Source organism: Calypte anna, chromosome 10 (genome assembly GCF_003957555.1).
Source record: "Calypte anna isolate BGI_N300 chromosome 10, bCalAnn1_v1.p, whole genome shotgun sequence".
In the NCBI taxonomy this organism is placed as follows: Eukaryota; Metazoa; Chordata; class Aves; order Apodiformes; family Trochilidae; genus Calypte; species Calypte anna.
Window position 1 is genome coordinate 12,043,761 of NC_044256.1, and position 23,683 is coordinate 12,067,443.

The window sequence follows — 23,683 nt, forward strand, 5'->3', positions numbered from 1 at the left end:
AGCAGTCCTTCCCTTAACTAAAAAACTTTGACCGAGGGCCTTTTTATAGCATAATTTAATCTAAACTGCAATGATTGTACTGTTTGTAACTTGGTACTGTGTGAGACCAGTGGACTGACAACTGCAAAGAATACAGATGCTTCTAGACATTTTATTGTAACTTCATTTGGATTTGGGGGAGGAAATGCTTACCAATTGCAGTCTCCATGAGAAGTGCTCTTTTACTTTTAATTGAATTCTCTTATCAGGAAAAACTTGGGAGTCTTTATAATTGTGCCTGGTAGATCCCTGGCACAGGATCACAGGAGCTTTGGCAGTTTGCTGTTTCTGGTTCTGTCCCAGAGCAAAATTGGTTTCCTTTCCAGAAACGGGAAGCCAGTGCTCCTAACAGCTACCAAAATGTGAAACCTGTGGGGAAAAGCAATTGCATCAGGTCCTGCTTCAGCTTTATATAAACTGGCCTGAGGTGAGGAACTGGCAGTGTAGTGTGAGCTGTACCATTGCATCCCAAAGCTCTTCAACTACTTGTACAAGAAAATGTCACTGATGAAGCTTCCATGGGACAAACTAGCACAGGGATGGTGGCTTCAACATTTTGCTGGTCATTTGTTGATGCAGTTTGTGGTTTTCTCTGAAGCTACTTAGGTCATGTTGGTGCTCCTGCTCTGGGGTACTTGTCAGGACTTCTCCAGATGACCCTGAAGTACCCAATATCAACCAAAGATGCATCTCCTGCATGACTGTTGCCAGTGCCATAGACATGCTGCTGTCTGCCAAGACACTGCTGGGTCAAATGGACTGCTTTTTCCTAGAGACTGTCCAAAGCTGTTGCCATTGTTGCACTTGTGTATAGATCCAAGGTAGTTCATTTATTTTCTTTAAAGAGAGCCATTCAGCTCTCACAAAAAGGACAGAGAGAAAAGCCTCACAAGGAATATCTGTTCTGCCATTAGTGTAGCCCTTCCCAGGGGTCTGACCTTTCTCACCAGGAGAGTTTTCCAAGCTTTGTTCCAACTGTGAATAGAAAGCTGTATTTCCCTGAAGTACCGAACCATTTCCAGTAGAGGTCTCTGCCTACTAATAATTAAAGTTTGGCTGGACTGCTTCAGCACCTCAGGGGTCAAAAATCATGGTTAGACTTCATCCCTTCATAGGATTAAGAAACAAATCCAAGACTTCAGTGCCTCAGAAATAATTATCTATTCAGCAGGGCAGGAATTCCTGTTAATGTATCTGTTACACACAGATTCTCAAGAAAGGTTTTCTAATATAAGATACTTTAAATGACTCTGTTGAGATCTGCAGAGCACATGTAGCCTATCTACCAAAATCAACTTGTTTCAAAGAGTTTAAGAATTGAGCCCCTCATTGTTCAACATGTCAGAGAATTATTAAACTCTAAATACCACTCTTCTTTTGGATGCAGAAGACACAAGTTCATTTCAAGGGAAGAAAAGAACTTCTTTCTTCTCAGAGTGTACTGTGATCCTGAGATGTAACTATGGCCAAGGAGAAATGCTCCAGGAGACATTTAGCTTTCAGGCTGCAATCTCTTTGTTTCTCATCTGACTCTATTAACAAGACTATCATCTGCTTATGAAAAAAATATTTATTTTAATGACTAAATTTCCCTGTCTTTAATTTTATTTACTAATCTACTTAATTTGGTGGGATTTACCCATAAAATGCAATGTGTTTAAAGGAAAGATTAAACATTTCTACCTTTAGGTCCTGTCTCTAATTGCTCTGTGCAGCATCTCAAGTCACCAAGAAATTTTTTAAGAAGTCTCAGACAGAGGCTCTTTTGAAGCTCAGACAATTTCATCAGGGTGGGGCAACTTCCCTCACCTCAGGAAAGAGCTTTATCCTCCTCTGTGCCAAGCTGTTTGCATGTGAGCACATTTTGCTGTGGCAGAGAAGAGTGGGACATGAGAGCCTTGCAGCAGAATCACCACGATTTCCTCAGCAAACAGTACAACTGCAAGACTTTCTTGTGTGCAAACATTTCAATAGCTGTGGTACAACAACAAGATACTACTTGTGGGTGTTCACCTTGAAAACTTCTTGATAAACCTATCCCAGTATAGTCTTCCAGCTGTGAAAGGTGCATTTTCCCTTCATCTCCAGAAAATCAAATGGAAGCAAGACCAGTGACCAGTCCAGCACAACTGTGTCACCATGAGCAGCTTCTGTAAAGAGACCACTGGACAAATACCATGGGAGCACAGGCAAGGTCTGGTCCTACCAAGCTCAGTGGGGTGACTCACAGAAGTAGCTTTTGGGGGCAATGCCTGAAGAATCCCAAGCCAATTTCTTAATGGCTCTTACTCATATAATAAAATCTAGCATTATTAGATGGTTACACTACATCTCTACATGCTCTCACTCACTCATTAACCAATTTCCACAAACTATTGCAAGTTGGGGCATTGAGGCAGTACTGGAAGCCGCATGTAGAGCACTGAGAACAATACTGAAAAGAAATCCAGCCTTAAAACACAAGAAGAGCAATTGCAAAATGAGAAAAGGTATTATGCTCTTTGCATCACATGTCATGAGAACTACAACTTACCTTAACACAAGAGCACAATTTACTCAGCTATCTGGAGTTAAGGTGGCATTTTATGGATGTGATTGCAGGCCAAATTCCAGGAGCATCAGAATTCTTTGTTCAGCTGTGACTCAGTCCTGCCTGTTCATACAGAGCCAGCAGACAGTGTATGTATTAAATGGATATCTGGTAACGTGCTCACTTGCTCTGTGTCCCCTCTTTAGCAAGTGCTTTGGGACAAAATGAAAGAGAGGAACTGATCATGGTTTAGCACAAAGAATTTTAATCAAACAGCAAAAAGTTCCAGCGAGTCTCAAACGGAATGTTTTAGTCAAATCAATGCCTGCACCTGTCTTCTGCTTGTAATTCATCATGAGACAGAAGTCCCTTGGTACTCTTGCAGTGCTTTGAAAAAACTCACTTGCAACTCAGTAGTTCTTTGATTTGCAGACTCTAGATAGAATTTGATTCATGTTTCCCTCCCTCTTTCCCACTAAATACATACATTCCAGCTAAGGCTGATCCTTGTTTTGTTAGTATTGACTCTGATTTCAGATGGTATGTTGACTTTTTGGGGAACTCATCATAGTCCTATCTGCCCTGGTACCTTGAATTTAGTTGAAAAAATGCATTGTAATTATGATAATACAGAGATGAGAGGCACACCTGCTTAACCTCTGGATATCAGAGTTCAGTTCCAGTTCCAATACTTCCCAGCAAGATGTTTGTCTCCTGCATGGCTGCAGAAGAAATGTATTAAGTAAAGAAAATATGAGCTATAGGGAAAGAAGAGAGAAGACACATTGGCCCTGTCTTGTGTCCAAGGGTGGCTCTTAGGTTCCCTTCATGTGAAAGAAGCAGGGAGACTGAGGAACTTTCTTTCTTTGTTTAGGTCCCTAAACTTGAGCTAAGTCACTCCTTTCTTGCTACTCCAAAATTTAAGGCCTTTCAGTAGGCCTTTCAAGAAATGGAAAAAGGGCAAGAATGGACCATGAATCCATCAGAAGTTGATGAATAATCCAATCAGTAAAGAGAGTTTTTTTTCTCTTGACATGTGTTGTTTGTAGAAAAATTCTAGCATAGAGGTTCAGAGTCATCTTACCACACCTCTTCCCCCAACAGCAATCCTTCTGCTTTAAGCCTCCTACAGCAAAACATTTAAAGGTGTCTTTCTATTGAGAAAGCTCATCAGTGCTTTGGAAATAAATATTTTTTCCCTCTATGTGTTGACTTCAGCAGAGATAACACATTTAATATGTGAGAGCAGAATCTGAGAATAGCAGAAGACAGAAGTGCCCAAATTACACAAGATCCTCACTTTTAAACTTGGAATGTGGTCCAGCTTTTAACACAGCACAAGAAATCAACATAAAAAGTGCTCAACAATAGAAAAATATTGCTGAACAATGAGAAAGGAGTAAATAATGAGATCACAATTCCTTTCAGTTTTTGGAGCCATGAACATTAAGATCTCAGCATTTCAATACTTGCAGAAGGAAACTCATAGGTATTGTATCTGTCAGATATTTGGCATAGTACTGCCATTACTGCTGGTTTACAAAAGTTTGTGCTATTAATTAAGTTTTCTGCAGGTGACAATTCAAAGCTTTTAACAGATTCAATAGTATAATTCCAACAGCCACTGTCAATTTGGTGGATGATAAAGTTGCACAGGCAGTACTTGTTTGTAACAATTAAAAAAGAATATACTTCTGCTATTTACTGCTACTCCAAGTTAGCACTTCATAAATGAGAGCCACATTTTCAGGGCAAGAGGCCTGATGAAATACATAGGAAGACCATGATCTAAACATGTGAATAATTTTTTCTTATATCACAATCCGCTTAAGGAAGATCTCATAAGATAGTCCTTGTGTAAGGACACAACATTGAGCTTGATTTTTACACTTATAAGCAACAGATAAAAATGGGTTATTAGCAGCACTTGGAATTATAATGTATTATGCGTTGGGCTGACTGACTGTAGCCATACAATGATGAATATCTGAGTGTTCCCAAACCACATTTACTGTGACATGCCAATGGCACTAATTTCTCTGTGCTGGGGTCCTTTTTTCCACATTTCTAAATCCCACTTAGCTTTAGATTCTGTAATAATTTTCAAAACTGAGAATAAAACCACATTTGTTTTCCCCTTTCATTTAATCAAGTTATATTTCTGAATTTAATCAAGTTATATTTCATTGGTCCAAAGAAGCCATGTAGCTTCTAAGTAAAGTGTAGCACTTGGTGCCAGGACTAGGTTGGAAATGTGGGAGGAAAAAACTAACCATTGTTTTATGCAGAAAAAATTGAAAGCACACTCAACCCAGCTATCCTATTCTTATGCTTTTTTAAGCCATGCAGTGTGCAAGGAAAACAACCCTAGGTGCATGACCTTTAATGCCTCAGGGCACTTGTCCTTAAGAGACAAGAAGGCTCTAAGTTGTCTCTTACACCAGGATGGGCACAGGGCCATGCACCTGGATCCAGATACTTGGACTCCAGCTTAGGCACAGCTTCTGTAAAGCATACATCTGTCTTGAATATCCAACTACCCCTGGCTATTTCTTTTGTAGAGTAAACTTCTTCCACTAACGCGGCAGCACATAATTATTTTAGACAAGAACAATAACAACAAATAAAGCATTCAAATTCTATTTGTGACTCAGTGTCAGTCCTGGGACTTTGGAGAGGCTGCAAGGCCAAAGCACTGGGGAGGGAGCTTTCTCTTCCCAATGTATCTTGCACTTCAAAGTATTTCCTGTACACAGAATTAAACATCTTTATTTGCATTTAAAATATCCTGAGACTCTTCTCTGATGTTAAGTTAGGAAAGGGGTATGCTCTTTGCTATTCACAGAATTTGTGCCTTTTTTGGATTTTCAAAGGCACTGCATCAGTTTTCCACTTATCTGGATGTTTAAGCACAAGAGAAACACACCTAAGAACTGAGATTTAATATAAAGATAGAAACTATAAAAACAAAAGGACAAAATGAAGATATCTTCTTCCTTTCTAGAAGAACATCGTTACTTCATGAGGTATTTGAAATTTCAGGAGCAGGGTGCCAAGTAGGGTGGTATTTTGGGTCTGCTCTGCTAAACTCTCCTGTGCAGAGATTTCTGGGACAGTATGCTCACTTTAGCTTGAAGGATTCTTTGTGGTATTTATATTAGTGCAAAAGTTGTTGATGTAATGTCATGATGGTGGTCTTCTATCCAAATCCAACACATAATTAATGTGATGAGAAACACAACTTTTCAAAGAAACCTTGGCATGATTTTATAGAAGGGTATGCAGACTTCTTGAGTTTGCAGTACATATCTGAATGCAAATAGCATGCCTGATTTCCCCTGAGTGTTGTGTGAACAGTTATTATTGCTGACCTGGAAATGATTCTACTTTCTCTGTTTGACTATTGTTTTTGTCTGGGTTATATGCATCCCTGAAACCAGATGTGCAACACTTGATATATTTCCATTACTTAACATGATCACATGTATTTATTATCTTGAAGTCTGAGGCAGTAACAGTTGGTCTGAGCTGCACCCTTCATGACCTTATTCTGTTACACTGACCAACAGGCCTCCTAAGACAAACTACAGTGTGTTGTAAGGAATCTGTGATAAGTTGGGCATTGCCTGGGATATCAATGCTATGAACCACTGGAAATGAGAGGAAAGAAAGGACAGATTTCATTTTTTTCTAAAGCATGCCTTTGTAGGTTTTACTCAGGCATGTACTGTGTGGTGAAACCAGAGTCACCTCCCATTAGCTATGGAAAGGCTTAGCCTGGCCAGTTCTAATTCCATCCAGGAGAGTGCAGCAGTAGATACTCATGCTGAACGTGTCCTAACAGGACAGACTCAGAAAATGGTGTGTGTGTCCCCCCCAAATCACCCTCTCCTTGCAATAATAGCCTGACATGTAAAACAAAATAAATGCCAGTTTAACAGCAAACTGATTTCTTTCAGCCACTCAGAAGGGTAATAGTAAGGGGATGGGAGTTAATGTAAAACAGTTCCTCTTGCTCTTTATTTCTGAAAACTGAGTGATTTATTTTTTATTGCCATTTTGCTGTAAACAAAAAGACTGGTGACAGAGGAACTGATTGCTTATGAATACTGATTTTTTTTTTAAATAAATACTTAAAGGGTGGAAAAGTATAACGCTATCCAAAAACTACCATTGCAATAATCTTCCATAAGAACAATTCCAAAAGGATTTTACAGAACTGGATTCTTACACATTCTGCAATATCATAGCATACATCTGAGCCTTTATTAGCTCAGTTACTCTCACATTTTTCTTACGAAGTTGGAAACTACTATTTTATCTGAGGCATAAAACACCTTTGCATATCTTTACTTAAAATTAAACAAAGTTGGTGTTGTGCCTGCAAACCAGCTCAGTTACCTGTAGATAGCCCTTCCCCTCCTCATCATGAAGAACGAATGCATCCTCAGAGCATGTACCAGGCTCACATTACATCTGCTCAAGGGCACAAGCAAGAGAGCAAAGAGTGTGTAATGCAGTGCTGGTAGCTCAGTGTGAGAGGAGGCACTATTTTCTTTTCTTACAGCTGAACTCTATGGTCCAACAGAGGTAAAAGCCCCCATTCCTTTACCATAGAACTTTGCAAAGATACGGGTGGGAAATTGAGAAATTGCAACTGTCCCCTTACACGAGTTTTTTCTTCCGTTGTGACAGAATACAGGAAAAAGAAAGGAGTTCAGCCTTTTTCCTACTCAGGAAAAAGAGTAGGAACAAAGTCAATGAGAGAATACATTAACTTTCCCTTTCACCCTCTACATGCAGATCTATGTCCATTCCTGCTTCAATTTCCACAATATCAGCAGCTGCTCACTGGCAGTGGCTGTTCATGCCAGCTTCCAAACTGGATCTCCTCCATTCAGTTCCTACTGTTTGCTTCATCAAAGAAAGATCTCCCCCCTGTTTGTCACAAGGAGCCCCTCATAAAAGTTTCTGTCTCTTTGAATAAATACATACAGAAGTACACTCATAGTGCCAACATCAGTAGCTATGTGCTTCAGGTACTTCTTCACCCTTTGGAATCACTCTTTGGTTGCTCTCCAAATTACAGTGCCCCCAGTTTCATTCCCAGCTACTGCACTTCTTATTTCTTTTTTTGCAAGATAAGACTGAGAAAAAACAAAGGGAGCCAGGAGATTTTTGTCAATCTGCACAGCAGTGAGAGAAATCTCCCCCCAGAGAAGAACATGAAGAAATAGCTGAAGGGCAAGGAGGGGCACAGAAGCTCTAGCTACTCCATCCTTTGTGCAAAGAGGGTAAAGACATTTTTTTTTGCTAAAGCAGGAGGAGGCTGAGTGCTGAGAAAGCAAAGTAAGAAGATGATTTTACTCAAATTGAGTTTTTCCTGCATATGTCTAGGGAAGCAGAGAGCCTCACAGTCCATAGCAATCAGTGAAGCCTGGAAGCTCTGCACAGTGACTTTCTTAAGAGAGAGAAACCCTCATTTTTTGGGGTATTTAGAAGCTCAGCATTACTTGCAAATGATATTCTAACACAAGTTGTCAGTTTGGAGAATGCTCTGTTCAAGATGTTTGCAGTGTGAGAAGCCTGCATATACCTCTCACTTGCACATGGCCTCTCTGTGCTCAGGAATCCAAGGCAAGGTTTATATCATCCCACACAGAGGTGCAGATGTTGGCATCCCAGAGCAGCAATAATGTGTCTCCTCTCTAGTAAGTTATGTTGTTTTCCTAAAGTCTCCTCTGAAGTCCCTCTGGCTGCTCCTGGTTCTTCCACATCTCTACGCCCACCATACACTCACACGTTTTGTCTTGGAGAATTTTTTGCTGGAGAATGTCAGAAAGCCATAAGGTCCAGATTTTGAACTTTCCTAAACAGGCAGAGCTCACTCACAGTTAGTGTTTTACATCTACACAGGATCTGTCTCATGCTCTCTTACCAGCAATGGTAACACTTTTCCCAGTACTGACACATCAGTCATATAGAAATATAGCTGCAAATTAAGCATTTATTTTATGGGGGCACAAAAATTAGTAAAAATTATTTTTTCTTTCAAAGTATTGCATTTTTGACCTGTTTCAGTAAGCTAGCAGTTAGAAAAAGCAGTAAAAGAAGCTAGTATGAGCCTATATAGTCACAGATGTAACATGATCTTTGTTGAGACATGACTCCAATATTATATGCCCTGTTCTACTGAATTCATTGAAATTTCTCCCAACTTATATTACCATAAATGAGAGTGGAATTAGGTTTATCATGAATATGCAGCCCTATGAATATGCAATTATACTATGTACTGATATAGGTGTGCATAAATTAGCTATGCATGGAGTGCATATATATACTTTCATTCTTATAAATCAGCAGATTCAGATAAGATATTTTTCTAGAAACTGGCTTGTATAATAACAACTATAATTAAATATAATAATTTTTGAATTAAAATGAGAACTTAGATTGAAATCTTTTTGTCTGCTCAGTCTTACTGCAGTGTAAGTTGCCCTGTAAATGCCTTAAGAATAACGTGTCACTTGCAACTCAAGGATCCTCTTTTTAAAAAAAAGAAAAAAAAGGATGACATTGGAGTTTATGATTGTGACTAAACAAATGCTGGGCCTAGCTGTTTCTGAATTTGAGCAGATACAAAGGAGAGGTGAAAAAAATCCAGGATGGTTCAGTTCATCCTTGACAGCCACCTCACTGGTAGCTAATGCGAAGGGCAGGCTGGGCTTCTGGACTTGAGAAATGCTGCTCTGTGGCAGGAGATGTGCAGAGAGGTAACGAGTAGGAAATGTGTTACACATCATAGAGTCACATAGAGTCTGACTCAAAACCTCAAAATGTCAACAGGGAAGATTCAAAAGTACAGAATTCTCTCACTTATAGCATCATATGACAAGGATGGATTGGTGCTTCTGGGACCTCTTCTCAAGCATCAACATGCTGTCCCAGAAACTGGTAACTAACTTCCACAGTCCAGCCCTGAGAGTTTCTTGCACTTGCAATTATCTGCCAAGCGGGCAGCCTTCATTGATTGCCTCTCCTTAAATACATAAGCTTCAAAAGAGTAGTAAAGGTGGGAGTTAACTATAACTAATAAGAGGCTACATAATGGAAATTGCTACAACATATAAGCAAAAACTATAGAACAAGAAGGTTAGTGATGAAAGATTTAAGAGACTGAAGCACAGAAAGCAAATAAACAACTCACACTTAAAAGACATGTTTGGAGTCACCTTAATTTCTCAAAAAGAAGAAGTGTCAAAAAACTGTGGAAGACTGCTGATACATGGTACTCCTTACAATTCAAACTAATGAGAGTTTTGCTAGAGGCTTTAGGAAGAACAGATTTGATCAACTCTTTTAGAACTGCTCTTGGGAGTTAAAAGCAACTTCCCTGCTTCTTAAACATATGCATCTGCAGGCAATAATGAGAAGCAACTCCCAGTCAGTTTTAGCAGTTTAGGATAGGAGCTAGACACACAACACAAAGTGATACAAGTGCTTCCGTGAAGCTCTGAAGTGGGGCAGAATTAGATGAAGTGCTCAGCAGAGAGGAGGTGTCACTGCACAGCATTACCTCTCCTTTACCAGTTTCTAGAACGCACATGAAAGCTGAAGGGTGCTCACAGAGTTCTCAGGGCTAGAACTGAACAGGGTGATGTTTCAACACTACGTTGGCAAGTTAGCAACTTTGCATAATTCAAGGAGTGCCAAAAGGCAGGGAGAGCTGGGTGGCAGGGTAGGGGGAGCAGGCCAGGGGTCGTTAAAAGCCAGTCTACCTCCACAGACATGCTGGCTGAGGTTAAGTGGAAATCTCACTAGCCAGCAAACTGTTCAAAAGAGTTTTCCAAAGGTTTTTCAAGTAATTCAAAGCTGATTTGATCACACTGTGCATACTTATTCCAACTTCAAACCTTGCCTTTTATATATTGTCTTGCCCTCCTCTCAGATGGGGGGGACTGGCAGTAAATGCTGTTCTGAACCAAATCTGTAGCCTGGCTTTCTCTGCAAAACCTCTTTGATCCGGCCCTCCTTCTCTTATTGCACAGTTGTCTCCTTCCCAGTTCAGAGTCAAACACTCATTTCAGTTTGGAAATGAAGGCTCACTTGCAGGCTGAATGGAATCCTTATGGGCTGTATCTCAAACTCTAAAGGTGTTTTTAGTTTAGATGCATTTCTTAAACCTGCTCTTGCTGATTAATCAGAAGCTGCTTGTGAACTCATTTCAAGGAGGATCTGGCACCCTATTTAAAAAATCCCTGGCCTAAGTCCAAGCAGCTTAGCTGTTTTTAAGGCTTCCCTATTCAATGCAGAGCATCAGACAGGTATTTTCAGAACTTGTTTCTCCACTCTACTGGGTTTTAAAGTGTATAACTTCACTAAAGATTAATCATAAACAATAGCCTCTGGTTTTGCCGCAGTTCATTTTAAAGTACTTAGAAAACTGGAGCAATAAACACAGATCCCTTTACACTCCGTTCAAAATGGATTTCTGCAAATACCCCTATAAGCACTAGGACACTCACTGTTCCAAGGGGATATAAGCTTGCTACCAAAAACTATCAAAATACCTGTATTCTGGGAAATCAGATGGTCAAACGTACAGAGTGGCTACCTTGCAGTGTTCATCTGTGCCTTCTCCTTTGGAGTCACAGAAAGATGACTTTTTGAGGCTCTTGTTTTCTAAGGGGGGAAAAAGAAAAAGATACAAATAAAAAAAAGGAGCAATGTACTTGGGTAGCAAGGAAAGAAACATCCAGGCCCAGGTCAAATCTCACATAGATTTGATCCTCCAACTGTACAAACTCTCGGGGTCACAGAAGCAAACACCTATGGAAACTGAACCTCAGTCAGTGGAAAATGCTTCAGCCTTCCAGACTGACTCCAAAGTTCAAAAAATAGTGGTACTACTATTCTGAAGTGAGGTTACTTTCTTCAACATCTGTGGTGAATATGTGATACAGGCTGCTATAAGCATCACACATATTTAAATCTAACAGGAGATGTTAAGGTTTGGTCCAGCCACATTGTGGTCGTTAGGAGGAGGGAGCTACACAAATACTTCATGTGATACATATGTTGTACTAGAGCTGCTAAGGACTTAGCCTATTCTGATAAATCTCCCATGCTGTCCAGATTTTTGAGAAATAACAAAAAAACCCTTTCCAAAATACAAAGTATAAATAGGGCCCCGAAAGATTTGTTTTTTAACACCATTCTCAATTATGAGATATTTATCTTCTGTTTAGTTGATGGCATTAAGCTAATCTCTACCCTTGCCTGCTGCACACAAAAAAGAAAAAGAAACAACAAACAAACAAAAAAATCAGTAAAATATCTGGCAACATTTATAACATTATTCCTAGTGGCTCGTTAAAATAATGACACGTCCTTATTATGAAAGTTAATACTGTTGTCAAAACAGTGCTCTCTACAGATGGAATGTGTTTTCAGATTTATTCTTTTAATAAAAATGAAGAATAGCAGTTTTTTCAACAGCAAAAGCCTACTTTTCCGAATCAACCAGAGGCAATTTTTTTTTTTTTTTATTAACACATACAAAAGTATTAGGGTATACAAACGTGTTTCCTTTTTGGACACAATGAAAGCTAAATTAATGGGTATTACAGCGTTAGTTTACATCACACTTTGTTTCAAAAAAAAAAAACCCCACTGTTTGTGATTAAACAAATAAATTTATATATATATATAAAGAGCTTGAAATAGCTGGATAACAAATAATTGATTTATGCTATCAAAAAAACAGGGAGCAAATATGTCTCCTATGATTGTGCCCTTAGCTTTCAAACTATCACCTCCACTGATATGACTTCCCATTTAAAAAAAACAAAACCAAAACCACAAACACTATCCAACTCCCCCCCAAAACCCCAGAACACCAACCTCCCCAAAACCACAGAAACTCAAAGCAATGGCACAACTTTCCCCAGGCTACTGATTTTTCCTGATGGCTTCAAGCACAAATGGGTTATTTTAAATATCACATAAACCTACTGTAAATTAAAAAAATAGAAGATTACTTTATACAATGCAGGGAAAGCATTTCTAGTGAACACAAACATTTACAACTGTGTCATGTTTTTTCCTTGCATAACCCATACTCACACGCAAACCAGGTTTCAAAAGAATTAGTGAAATATTCAGTCCACTTTTGTTTCCTTTATACAATATGAAATGGTTACAATACCATAGTATATTTTAGAATAAGTTAAACATCAAGACATATGGCAATAGCATTGTACTATTCTTTCTACATACATAAGAAATCCAGAAATTCAGTCGATTTTTATTCAGTCACAAAAATGAATAAAGACTCAGATCCAGTTATACTGGAAACCTGGGCTAGTTCTAGAAACCACAAAAATCGTAAGCGCTTTGGTATAATATGTACAGATTGTGCTGTCAGGATCATGCTTGCATACCAGAACTGATCAACAGATTTCAACTGGTGAATCAAAATAAAATAAAAATAAAATTAAAAAAAAAAAAAAAAAAGAAAAAAATGAAAAAGGTAGTGTAAGACTTTTTTCTTATTTCTTCTTGGAAATGATTCAGTCAAAGAAGATGCACCACAAGTACACATGCAGCATTTGTGTGATGTGACTACAAATTAAATATTAAAGTGTTTTTTAAATACAATGCAAGACCAGTCTTCTTAAGTGCATAGAACATAATGCAGAATACTGTTAATTACAGGGACAAGTACAGAGATACTACACAATTTAACAGGTACTGAACAATGTTCCCATTAAAAAAAAGTGTGAATGAGAAAAAGCATTCTTCTATTTTTAAAAAGATCAACATGTTTTTTTTCCCCCCACCAATAAGAGAAACAATAACTGCTGAATCACAAAAGATATCTACTGAATCCACTTTATCTCTCAAAGGCTTAGAATTGCACCTTCAGACTGTTAAGTTGTTTGGATATTTGGTTGGGGTTATTTTCTCCTTCCCCCTCCCCTCTTATTTTTAACAAAAACTTGTCTCTTCCTGAAGTGGAGCTCAAAAAGTGCATTTTAAATTAAAGGGTTTACTTCCCTCCTATTCTATGGATGCCTTTGCTGTGGTTCAGAAATGATAGCTTAACCTATTCTTTCTTTTAATCAATACAATTTATCAGAATGTCTCAAATTTATTCAGGCAACCCTTCCATGTTAGCTAGCCCTCCTTTTGCAAAGTAAGTGGTATTAAATTCAAGAAAGTCAAAATACTGCAATCTTTATTCAGTTGAAATGCCAACCTGAAGATAAGGACTGCAGGATTTTCAAAATATTTACACTGTATGGAAAGTCCTCCCAAATTTGTATTTTATCTTTAGGATTTTAGGATATTGTAAACTGCAAATATCACATTCAACTAATACTGCAAGTCAGCTTCAATCTTTAGTCTCAAGACAAAATTGTTAGCCCCAAAAGTCTCAACCCAACCAGAAGAAACTCACCTCAATAATCACTCATTACTTACATGAGACAATAACTCATTTAACATGTAAACACAAGGGATGATGGTTCTCATTTGAAGTTCCTATTGTTGTCAAGTAATACTTCACAGGTATCAGAAATACTTTAATTTCCCCAATTTCACAGATGCTTTCTTTTCCTTACGGAAGCTTCAGCTATTTAAGGTCAAACCAAACAATTGCACAAAAACTACAGCACCAAGCTTTGCTAAATGAAACCACTGGAGAGCACGTGCAGGAGAAAAGAATCTGACTGTTGAGTTGGCTGTAAGTCAAATGAGTTTAAATAACCCTAACATTAACACATTCCTCAATTGAAATGATTAATTCTTAGCAGAAATAAGTTAAGATCAGCGGGATCTTACTGTAGGCTGGTTGGTGACCCAGCCAGACTTTTGTGCAGGTTTGGGTTTTGACTGTGCCTGTTCCGACTGCGAACAGATGAAAACATCGTGTTGCAACCTGGAACTTTACACTTGTGGAGCTGGCGGAGATGCACAGTTTTGTAATGAGCCCTGAAAGTTCCTTTATTACTGTAAGTTTTTTGACATATGTGACAAGTTATTGGCAAACTGGAAGGTAAATTTGTGAAGTTTTGATTAGCTTTCTCAATTAAAGTACAGTCTTGGTAGAGTTCATCATTGGACATTAGGCTGGCTCCTTCACAGCTTTCATCACTATCATCCAAGGGCATGGCACATATTTCGCTTCCTCCGTCAGAATCCCAGGAAGAATGAGCACTGCTCTCAGATTTAATGCTGGAAGTGGTGCTTAGATCCAGAACAGCTCCATCATTCAATGGATCGTATCCATAACTCTCAGAACAGGGTTCTCCAATTTTGCTCATTGGAAAAACCAAACTGCCTGTTCTGTTCATTCCTTTGAAGATTACAGAAGTATGTCCAACATGTTGTTTTAAAGAGACATCTTGACAAAACTCCTTAGCCATGTCTTTCAAGAGGTATGTTGCATTGAAATGGTTGTTGAATTCCAGTGTATCTTTAGTCAGAAGCTTATGATGAAGATTTAGGTTTGAACTATGTCTAGAAGAACAAAGACAAGCTTAGCAAGAAAGTGTTGCCTCACTTAACAGCTGTTTCATAATGATCATTAACAAAGAAAAAAAAATCAATATTTAGTAGCATGTATGAACTTTATACTTCTCATTTGATCAGCTGCAACACTGGGAGTGCACACAGATGAGTTATACATGTGACTAGGCATCTGAACTTGCTTGCACTGGCATGTGTCAGAAATAACTCTACAAAAATCAGATTTGTTTCAGATTCTCTCCTGCATTGTGGATGGCTGTCTGATTCACTAGACCTTGACCTTGCCTAAAAGAATTGGGGAAGAGTCTAAAAACCTGTCTACTGAACTGCAATCAGAGAACAGTCTGAGGAGCATAAGAAATAAGAATCTCTTTCCCAATAGACAAAGAAGGAAAGGAGTGACACCAGAGTCTGCAAAATATATAGATGGTCTGAATTACTGCAATCATTTGCCAGAATACAGCTGTACACATCAGTACAGAGGTTTTCCTTGAAGAAAAAAGTATCGCATTTCATGCAACTAGCAGTTTTTGAATGGACATCTCTGGATTCAGTTTAAAACTACCAAAACATGCAAAAGCACTGTTCCTCACTAAATACTATCAATCAACTCACTGGGAATTTCCAGGCTTTGGCTACAAGATTCAGTTTATTGCAAGACAGGAAAAACATTCATTTCCCCCATTCCCATCATGGTTGAATCCAAACTATGAAGTGTTCAAAACGGCACAGAAATATTTTTGCACTTGAAGTCACAGCATTCTACATTCAAATCTAGAATCTTCTGCAAAGTTGTTATAAGTAACTACTGCTTTGCACAAAGGTTGTGAACTTTCTTGTGAGTTGGGATTTTTTTCATATATATATTTATATATATATATTTTTAAATAAACTCTTTTCTAAATGCCTCTATGTTAAAAGTTAACTAAATATACTGGTGTGGGAAGGAATTTGTAGCATGTGAATGCAAATCTTACTGCTGGCCTTCTTTCCTGTGGCCCATATCACAGTTACAGTGGAGAGGAATTCACATCTGGGAAGATGCAGGCAGTAGATCAGGGAATGAAGCCCTGCCAGCAGCAGATGAGTGTGTGTGTATCTCAGATGCAGCAGCCAGTCCTGAGAGACTGGCTCATCCTCTCTCTGGACTTCATCAGCTGGCTCCAGTACTCCTAGCAGATTACAGACAATCTAAACCTTGTGTCACTCTGAACTACTATCCAGGAATTCTTCCTGCAGCCAAAAGCTGCTCTAACACTGATAGGGGAGAATTAGGAAACTTCTAACTCTTAGTCACACTCTTACAGGTTTGTTAGCTACTACTTATCGATTCAGAGACATAACTGATGGTCAACAACAAAGCCTCAGCTCTTGTTTCTCAGCCTATGTGCATAACAGAATGACATAAAATGTTTTACAGCAACACAATTCTGCAGCTAACAATAAACTGAACAAGCTTATAAATTTAGGATTTAGTATGTAATCTCATTTAAATGCACTACCAACGTGGATACACCCCAGATAGTATTAGTTCAACTAGCACTGCATAAGGTTAATTTTGTACTGATACAGAGTAAACTTGCTTTTTTTTTATAGGCTTTTTCCAGCAGTCTGTTCAAAACCCTCGAGTAAGGCAAGGACAGGGGCAAGTGAAGATTTCCTGAAGTAATCTGATTGCTTTTTCATTAAAGAACACACTGTATACATTAAAATACACATGAAAATACATATTAAACATATAAGTCCACACATGCATCTACTGGAAAAGTGATGAATACTCTTATATTCATACCTTTATGTTCTAAAGTATTCTTTCAAAAATTGAAGTCTTTATCAGTTATGAAATTTTCATGGCTTTATTTAATACCTTGTAGTCTAGTGAAAAGGAAATGTTTCTTCCAGTGGATTTTCATTTCATGAAAGTTCTGATAAGTTATTGTACCCGTTATATGAGGATACACAGAAAATCTTTGCAGGTTCCATTGCTCAAACACTCATTTTAATTTCAAATTAGGCTCCATTGTGATGGTAAAATAAATACAATTTTGTTTAGAATTTTCTTACCTGTCTCGACTTCTACGAGAAGGGAAAGCAGCATTACAGCCCTCAACTGTGCAAATATGCATTTCTTTGAGATGTACATTTTTAAAATGCATTTTTACACTGTAAGGGTTTTTAAAAGTCTTCATACAGATGTCACAATGAAAACGGCTTTCTTCCTTCTGAATCCCTAGTACATGTTGACTGACATGATCCATATCTTTAGAGTCTTCAAAACAAGGAATGGCAGCACCCCTGTTTGACAAAGTGCTGAAAAAGCCCCCGGTCAGCAAGTGGTGTTGCAATTCAGGGCAGTCATTTTTAGGAATCCTGCGCTTTGACTGCTCTTTAATATACATGGGGGGTTCAGTCATTGGTTTTATAACATCATTGTGGTGGTGTTTTGGATCTTCATACATAATCTCATGGGAAACTATTTTTAATGGTTGGTTTTCTTCCGATTCAACCTCTTTCTCACAGTGATGGAATTCATTCTCAGAGATATCCTTGATGTATTTGTTACTTGGCGCAAAGACAGATTCAAAATACTTTGTGCCCTCTACCCCAGAGAGAGATTTCCATGAATTACCTGCATGAGGGTGCTTTTCCACCCTGTCGCTCACTCGCTTCTCTATCTTAAGCTCACAGGTCTCAAGCTCTCCATCGCTTACCGCCTGCAGACGTGTATCATCTTCAGAACTGGCAACATCACTACTTTCATTAGGTGTCTCAACCACTTCTTTCTCTATCTTAATAGGCATACTTGATTTACGAGATTTCTTCTTGGGTAGCATGTCAAATGGCAATTCATTTGAAACAAGTTGCTCTGGTATTGAGGATGAAACGAGAGGCAGAGAAGGCAGAGTACCTGGAGTGTTAGCAAGCTCGGCTGGTGTGACTGGACTGCGGTAAAAAGGAAGGACAGGCTGCACTGTCTTCAGGTTTGGAAAGAGGACACCGTTCTGTCCAATACTGGGGAATCCAGCCTGACCCTTTGAATCTGTACAAGCGCTGGCATAGCTGGTGATAGTTCTGCTATCCGGAGCCAAAATTGTAAATTCTGTCCTTTTGCCATCTCCAGGTCCAGCAATGGTCAAACCGTTTCTGAGGTCTTTGTCCCTGTTATTTCTGTTCATTGGCATATGGAGTCTGGGGTTAGGGTTTGCACTGTGACGATTTCGACTGCGCAAAGAGCTGAACACCATATTGCAGCCTTCAATGGTGCATTTGTGCTTTATCTTCAGATGAACAGCATTGTAATGTATTTTCAAAGTACCTTTGTCATAAAATGTCTTTTCGCATGCAGTGCAGAAAACACGCCCTTTCCTTGGCCCAGCACCATTTTTTTCAACAGATTTCATTTTGTTTTCTGGAGAAAACGTTGTCATTTCAAGCTTTGCTGCTGCATTATGTGAACTGGAATCACTTAAAAGGGCATCATCTTCTGTTTTAGTGGTGACATCTGGACCATTCATCATCCTCTCATTTTCAACTTGAAATGGTGCAGAACTAGAAGTTAAGAAGCTGCTTTCAGAAAATGGTATGTGAATATCTTGTTTAGTTTCATTGCTATGGTCTTGCTCAATCAAATGTCTTTCTGGTGGTGAACCTATCAAAGGTGGAGGCACTGGACTGAAAAACTGAAATGGCAGCATGAAAGCCATGTTATTTACAATATTCTCAAAGGGGTGAATGTTGGTGGGACTCATTTTGTCCAAGGAAGTAGAAAAATTAGGACTGTGTTGATTGCAGCTCTCAATGAATGCCCTAATATCCAAATTGGCAGCTGGTGGTGGTATTATAATTGACTGCCCTTCTTTCTCTTGAATTGCCATTAACTCTACTATGGACTTAGTTTCTCCAAAGCGAAGAAACTGCTGCAAAGTAGCCAGTTCTTCCTCAGTGGTCATTATGCTCCAGTGATCCAGCACCTTTCCTGAAGCATCCTAAAGCAACAAATATTTAAGTGAGTCAGACATTGCTTAAGGTAAAGAAAAACAACACTCCTCCTGAATCTCTTCTTTTTTTCAGGGACTAAAACCCTTCTATAGTGAAATGATAAAATAATTCTATTTAATGAGAGATTCATGCCAATTCTGTAATATTAACTTCTGTAATACTAAATTTGACCCCATTGGTGATAGTATTTCTTTGTGACCTGAGTGCAATACTTTCCTATAAGCCATTCTTTTTCAACAGAAATTAAGACACATCACTTGAACAACAGTTAGTATCATGTAAGAACAGACAGCAGAGATGGAGCAATCAGAACAAGATTTAGCTCCTCATTTAAGTCAAGTATTCTTTCATTGCAAGTTTAATAATCTTCCAAGCAACTAAGATCAGAGAACAAATGAACCTGTATTGATCGATTGCCAGCGTTCACAGAGCACTGCTGTAATTACGTTAGTGTTGGAGTTCTTTCAAACTGTAGCTATGCCTAACTTTTCCCAATAACTACAATAAATATTTTATCACAGAACATGTATTTGATGGCCTACTGAGATTTTTCACAGTGCATGTAAGAGTTTCTAAGATGATGAAGAACGTAACATTATAAATTTTTCATGTGGTAGAGGTTCAAGGTAATTGATTCCATATTTTTAATCCTAACACTAAAAAGCAAGATTATCAAGACCATTAAATATTGATTTGTGTCATAATGTAAGATCATAATGTTACTTTACATAAAAGGTAACTTCCAAAGTAGCCAGGGCTAACATCACTGCAAGCACACAGGGCCAAATTAGTTCTTGATGCAGCCCCAGTATGGTCAGTAGCACTACACCAGAGATGAGTATTGTCCCTGGTGTTTAAAATGATGGCAAGTTTATTTGTCAGTGTATTATTCTGCTATATAAAAGTAAACTCACTGTTTAAATAATATTATACCATATTCTGAAGTCTTTTTATCTTGGCTTACCTTTGTTGATAGAAATTGAGCAAAGTAGGAAAATTTCTTTTAAGTCCAACTGAAGAGAGAGCAAGGACCAAAAAAAGAAGTACCTTTCTTTTCTGGTGCTAAGCTAACACAAGTCTACACTGCCTTGCAGGCAGACCACACTGTTAATACCTTGAAAACCACTGACAGGATAAAGATAAAAAACATTAAGAAATAGTTCTTAACTGTCATATATATATATATATATAAAGCCTCTCAAATACCTGTAGTACATATCCACGTATATAATCCTGTAGCGTCCAGTCCAGAGCATGAAGAATCTGTACCACCTCTTCCTGCTTCAGAACACTGAAAAGCCGATCTAGCAGAATTTTAAGGCGCACAGGAATGGCTTGGGTGCCATAGAGCATGAGGCTACTGATATCAAAGACAACATTGGATTGAACTATTTCTACTTGGCTTGATGGGTAGAGGTTGGGAATCCTTAGCTTGCTCAGGGCTGCAAATAAAAATCACAAAATGTAAATAAACTTGAGTCAGAAGAGATGGATAAAAAGGAATGTATCTAGTACTGGGGTAGGTGAAGGTGAGGGATGACACAAAAAGCATGCTACAGGGAGGAAGATCCTAAAAGGTTTTATAGAGATTGAAAGAACAAATATTACCATGTGCTACCCATCCATGCCGGCACTGCTCACATTGTCGCTGATTTATTTTTCCAGGTTTGAAACACTGACAACTACAGTTCACCAGAGTGCATCGGATGGCCTGGAAATCAACAGACAGGAGGACAGGTAATAGATAAGCAACATCAAGAGTGTGCAGATTATACATCTACAACACAGCCATACAATCTATATGAAGGTGTTAACATACCAGCACACACCCATTGCATGAAGGTGCAATAATAAGTTGTGAAGGTAAAACTTCAGTGATGCAAGACCACCTCTGCTTTAAAGAGAATCAGTCACCAGCTGGAACACTAGAATATTATGGTAGCAAAATATTTGATGACTTTCATAGCAACACCTCTGTGGATTTATTTAGACTGAAACACCTTCACAAGGATAATGAAGTGTTCTTATGCATTCACCTAAGCTATGATCTTCACATGTAAGGTCACATTTTTTAAGAAGTTTGAAAGCAAAGACATGAAGGAAAGTGTCACACTCTTGAAGTTTTGCTGTGCTCCATACTGCAATTTAGGAAGGGCTAATGAGCAATGTGTTAAATCTCATAGAGGCCACCCAGCAGTATCCACACAGAACATATGAATCCTTTCAAGGATACAGGAGTTCACTAACTCCTCTCAGTAACAAAGCTCACCAATAGCACTCTAACTCCTCAAAGACTATACAGGTCACATTTTGTAAGGGAAATGCTTGAAAAATAATAAGCAAAATAGAGCACACCAACAGCAAACAGTTGCACAGTTCAATTTGTAAATCACTTTACTCTCACCAAGGTCATCTATAATGCAAATCAAATTAGTATTCAGATATTCCTAAACAAGACAGCAATACAAACTTGCTTACTGGAATATATGCTTTCTTCTGTATGTGCCCATCTGCTGCAGAAGGCAGACAGACAACTTTGAGGTCCTGGTTAAAGCTCCATAGGGACTGCTGTGGAACAAAACATTTGCAGGATTCTGTATTGCTTAGACCTGATACTGAGAATAGTTCCTGCAGAAATTCAATATTTATTAAGGAAGCAACAGTAAAAGAATTAATGTGCAGAAAATCTGCACTAGAACAAAAAAATTAAAAAGAAAAGAAATCACAAAGATTATGCAATTGTAACATGGGGGCATTTTTCTGTTTTTAAAACAAAATGGTTTACATTTTAAAGTACAGAGAGGCGAATATGAAATAAGGCTAAGTTATGCTTACTACTGGCTGCTACTCCTGCTCCTAGGGTCTTATGCAAAATGGGGACTTCCACTACTTATAATACCCATAGACAAGCAAGACAAGACTTGTAGAAAAAAAATAATGTCTTCAATGTAGGCATCCTCATATTGGCACTTTTGGAAAACAATCAAAGAAGCCATTTCTTGGACAATCAGGCCAAGAAAGATGATTGTGGGAAATGTTTAAAATGAAAAGGATAAGAGAGAAATGCAGTTTCGATGGGGTTTGTAATGGGAATTCCTTTAACTTTGAAAAATTTGACTGGGGGCAGAAGAGGACACTACACACTACAGTATACAATTATTTGCAGGAGACTGGGATGCCCAGTGTGTTACATGACTGGATTTAGACTGGGATTTTAAACTCTCCATAGCTGTCTTATCAAGGAGTTAATTTGCATGTACGCCTTCAAACTTCAGTGACTTGATGCTAGATTCACCTTTATTTGTAGGACTGGAACAACTGGCAACAAGGATATTGAAATCTCTGAATTTCTTTGCCTTTAATCTTTTAAAGGAGCCATTGCAAAACACTGAATTCTTGAGAAAAGCTCTGTGCTCCCCATAAAGTCATAAAATACACATCAATATCCTACGCAGTGTGAATTGCTTCACTTTAATGGAGGTTATATTTTCACTTAGATGCTAAAATACTTTCATATAACAATAACAAGCCATAAATTTCTTACAGAAAGGTTGGGGAAAATGGTGTAGTTGGCCGATGATTCATTTCTATCACAAGACACCAAACAATACAGTTCAAGTATTCCACCTCTGTACATACATAATTTTCTGTGACTTGCACAGTCTGCATCCCTTCCACAGATGACCCTGCTAGTTTTGGTAAGCTACAATGCATGCACACATCTTCTGCAGTCCCTCCAGACAAAATTACAAAAGAGTACTTCCTTTCTCTGCAAGATGTAACAGAAATATGCACAATGAAAAAAGCTGTCATGATGATAACTTAATTGAGATTTCAAAATTTTAAAAATTCCTTTCCCTTTGGACATGTTCCATAAACCACTGACTTTAAAACTATTTTTTCATCTTAATTTGTGTACTTAGACAAGAAAGATGCTACACAAAATGTTGCGTTTCGTAGCTTTATGTAAGATTTTACCTGCATTTATTTTGTCCTTCTACGTGTGTGTAGGCTATACATTCAAAACCCAGAAAAACTAAAAGGAAGGCATTTTGTTTTATATATATGGTTATTAGAAAGGGATTAGAGTTCCCCTTCTGTTCTAAATATGGAATTGATCTCCTCTCAGGTCAATACATTACTGCTTCTGGATACCAGACTTAGATGTAGTTAGCTTGCACACTTTTAACATATCAAAGGTACACTCTCAAATCACAGATCTGACGCTTTCTTGTAAGAAGTCCTGAGAAGAAATAAGTGTGAATTTCAGATTGGTAGCATTTCTCTCAGTTGTACTTTTCCAGCAACATTTGCCTTCATATAATCACAGAGCATATATAACAAGGCAATATTAACTTTTAAAATAATCAGTGAGTCACAATTTTAAATCATCATTCATTGTTCAGCTCAAAAAAGCACTTGTAAGAGATGCACTTAGATATAAAAGTTAATTTGGGAGATAATCAGAGTTAAATGAAAAGAAAATTCACAAAACTTCATGAGATTAATATGCTTGTCTTTTGCCTCTTAATCCTACTATCCTTAATATGCCTTTTTTAAGGTACTCTAATTATATCAAGT

The 23,683-nt window shown here is 38.2% G+C and overlaps 1 protein-coding gene across 1 annotated transcript; it reads right to left on the reverse strand.

Moving 5' to 3' along the window:
• Window positions 1–14,412: 14,412 nt before the first annotated feature.
• On the reverse strand, window positions 14,413–20,879 carry BNC1 (basonuclin 1). Its single transcript, XM_030457316.1, has 4 exons — window positions 20,711–20,879; window positions 20,309–20,544; window positions 17,168–19,089; window positions 14,413–15,094 (listed from the first exon to the last, which is right to left on the reverse strand). The coding sequence occupies exons 1-4, from the start codon at window positions 20,877–20,879 to the stop codon at window positions 14,413–14,415; spliced, it is 3,009 nt and encodes a 1,002-aa protein (XP_030313176.1).
• Between the last annotated feature and the right edge of the window lie 2,804 nt (window positions 20,880–23,683).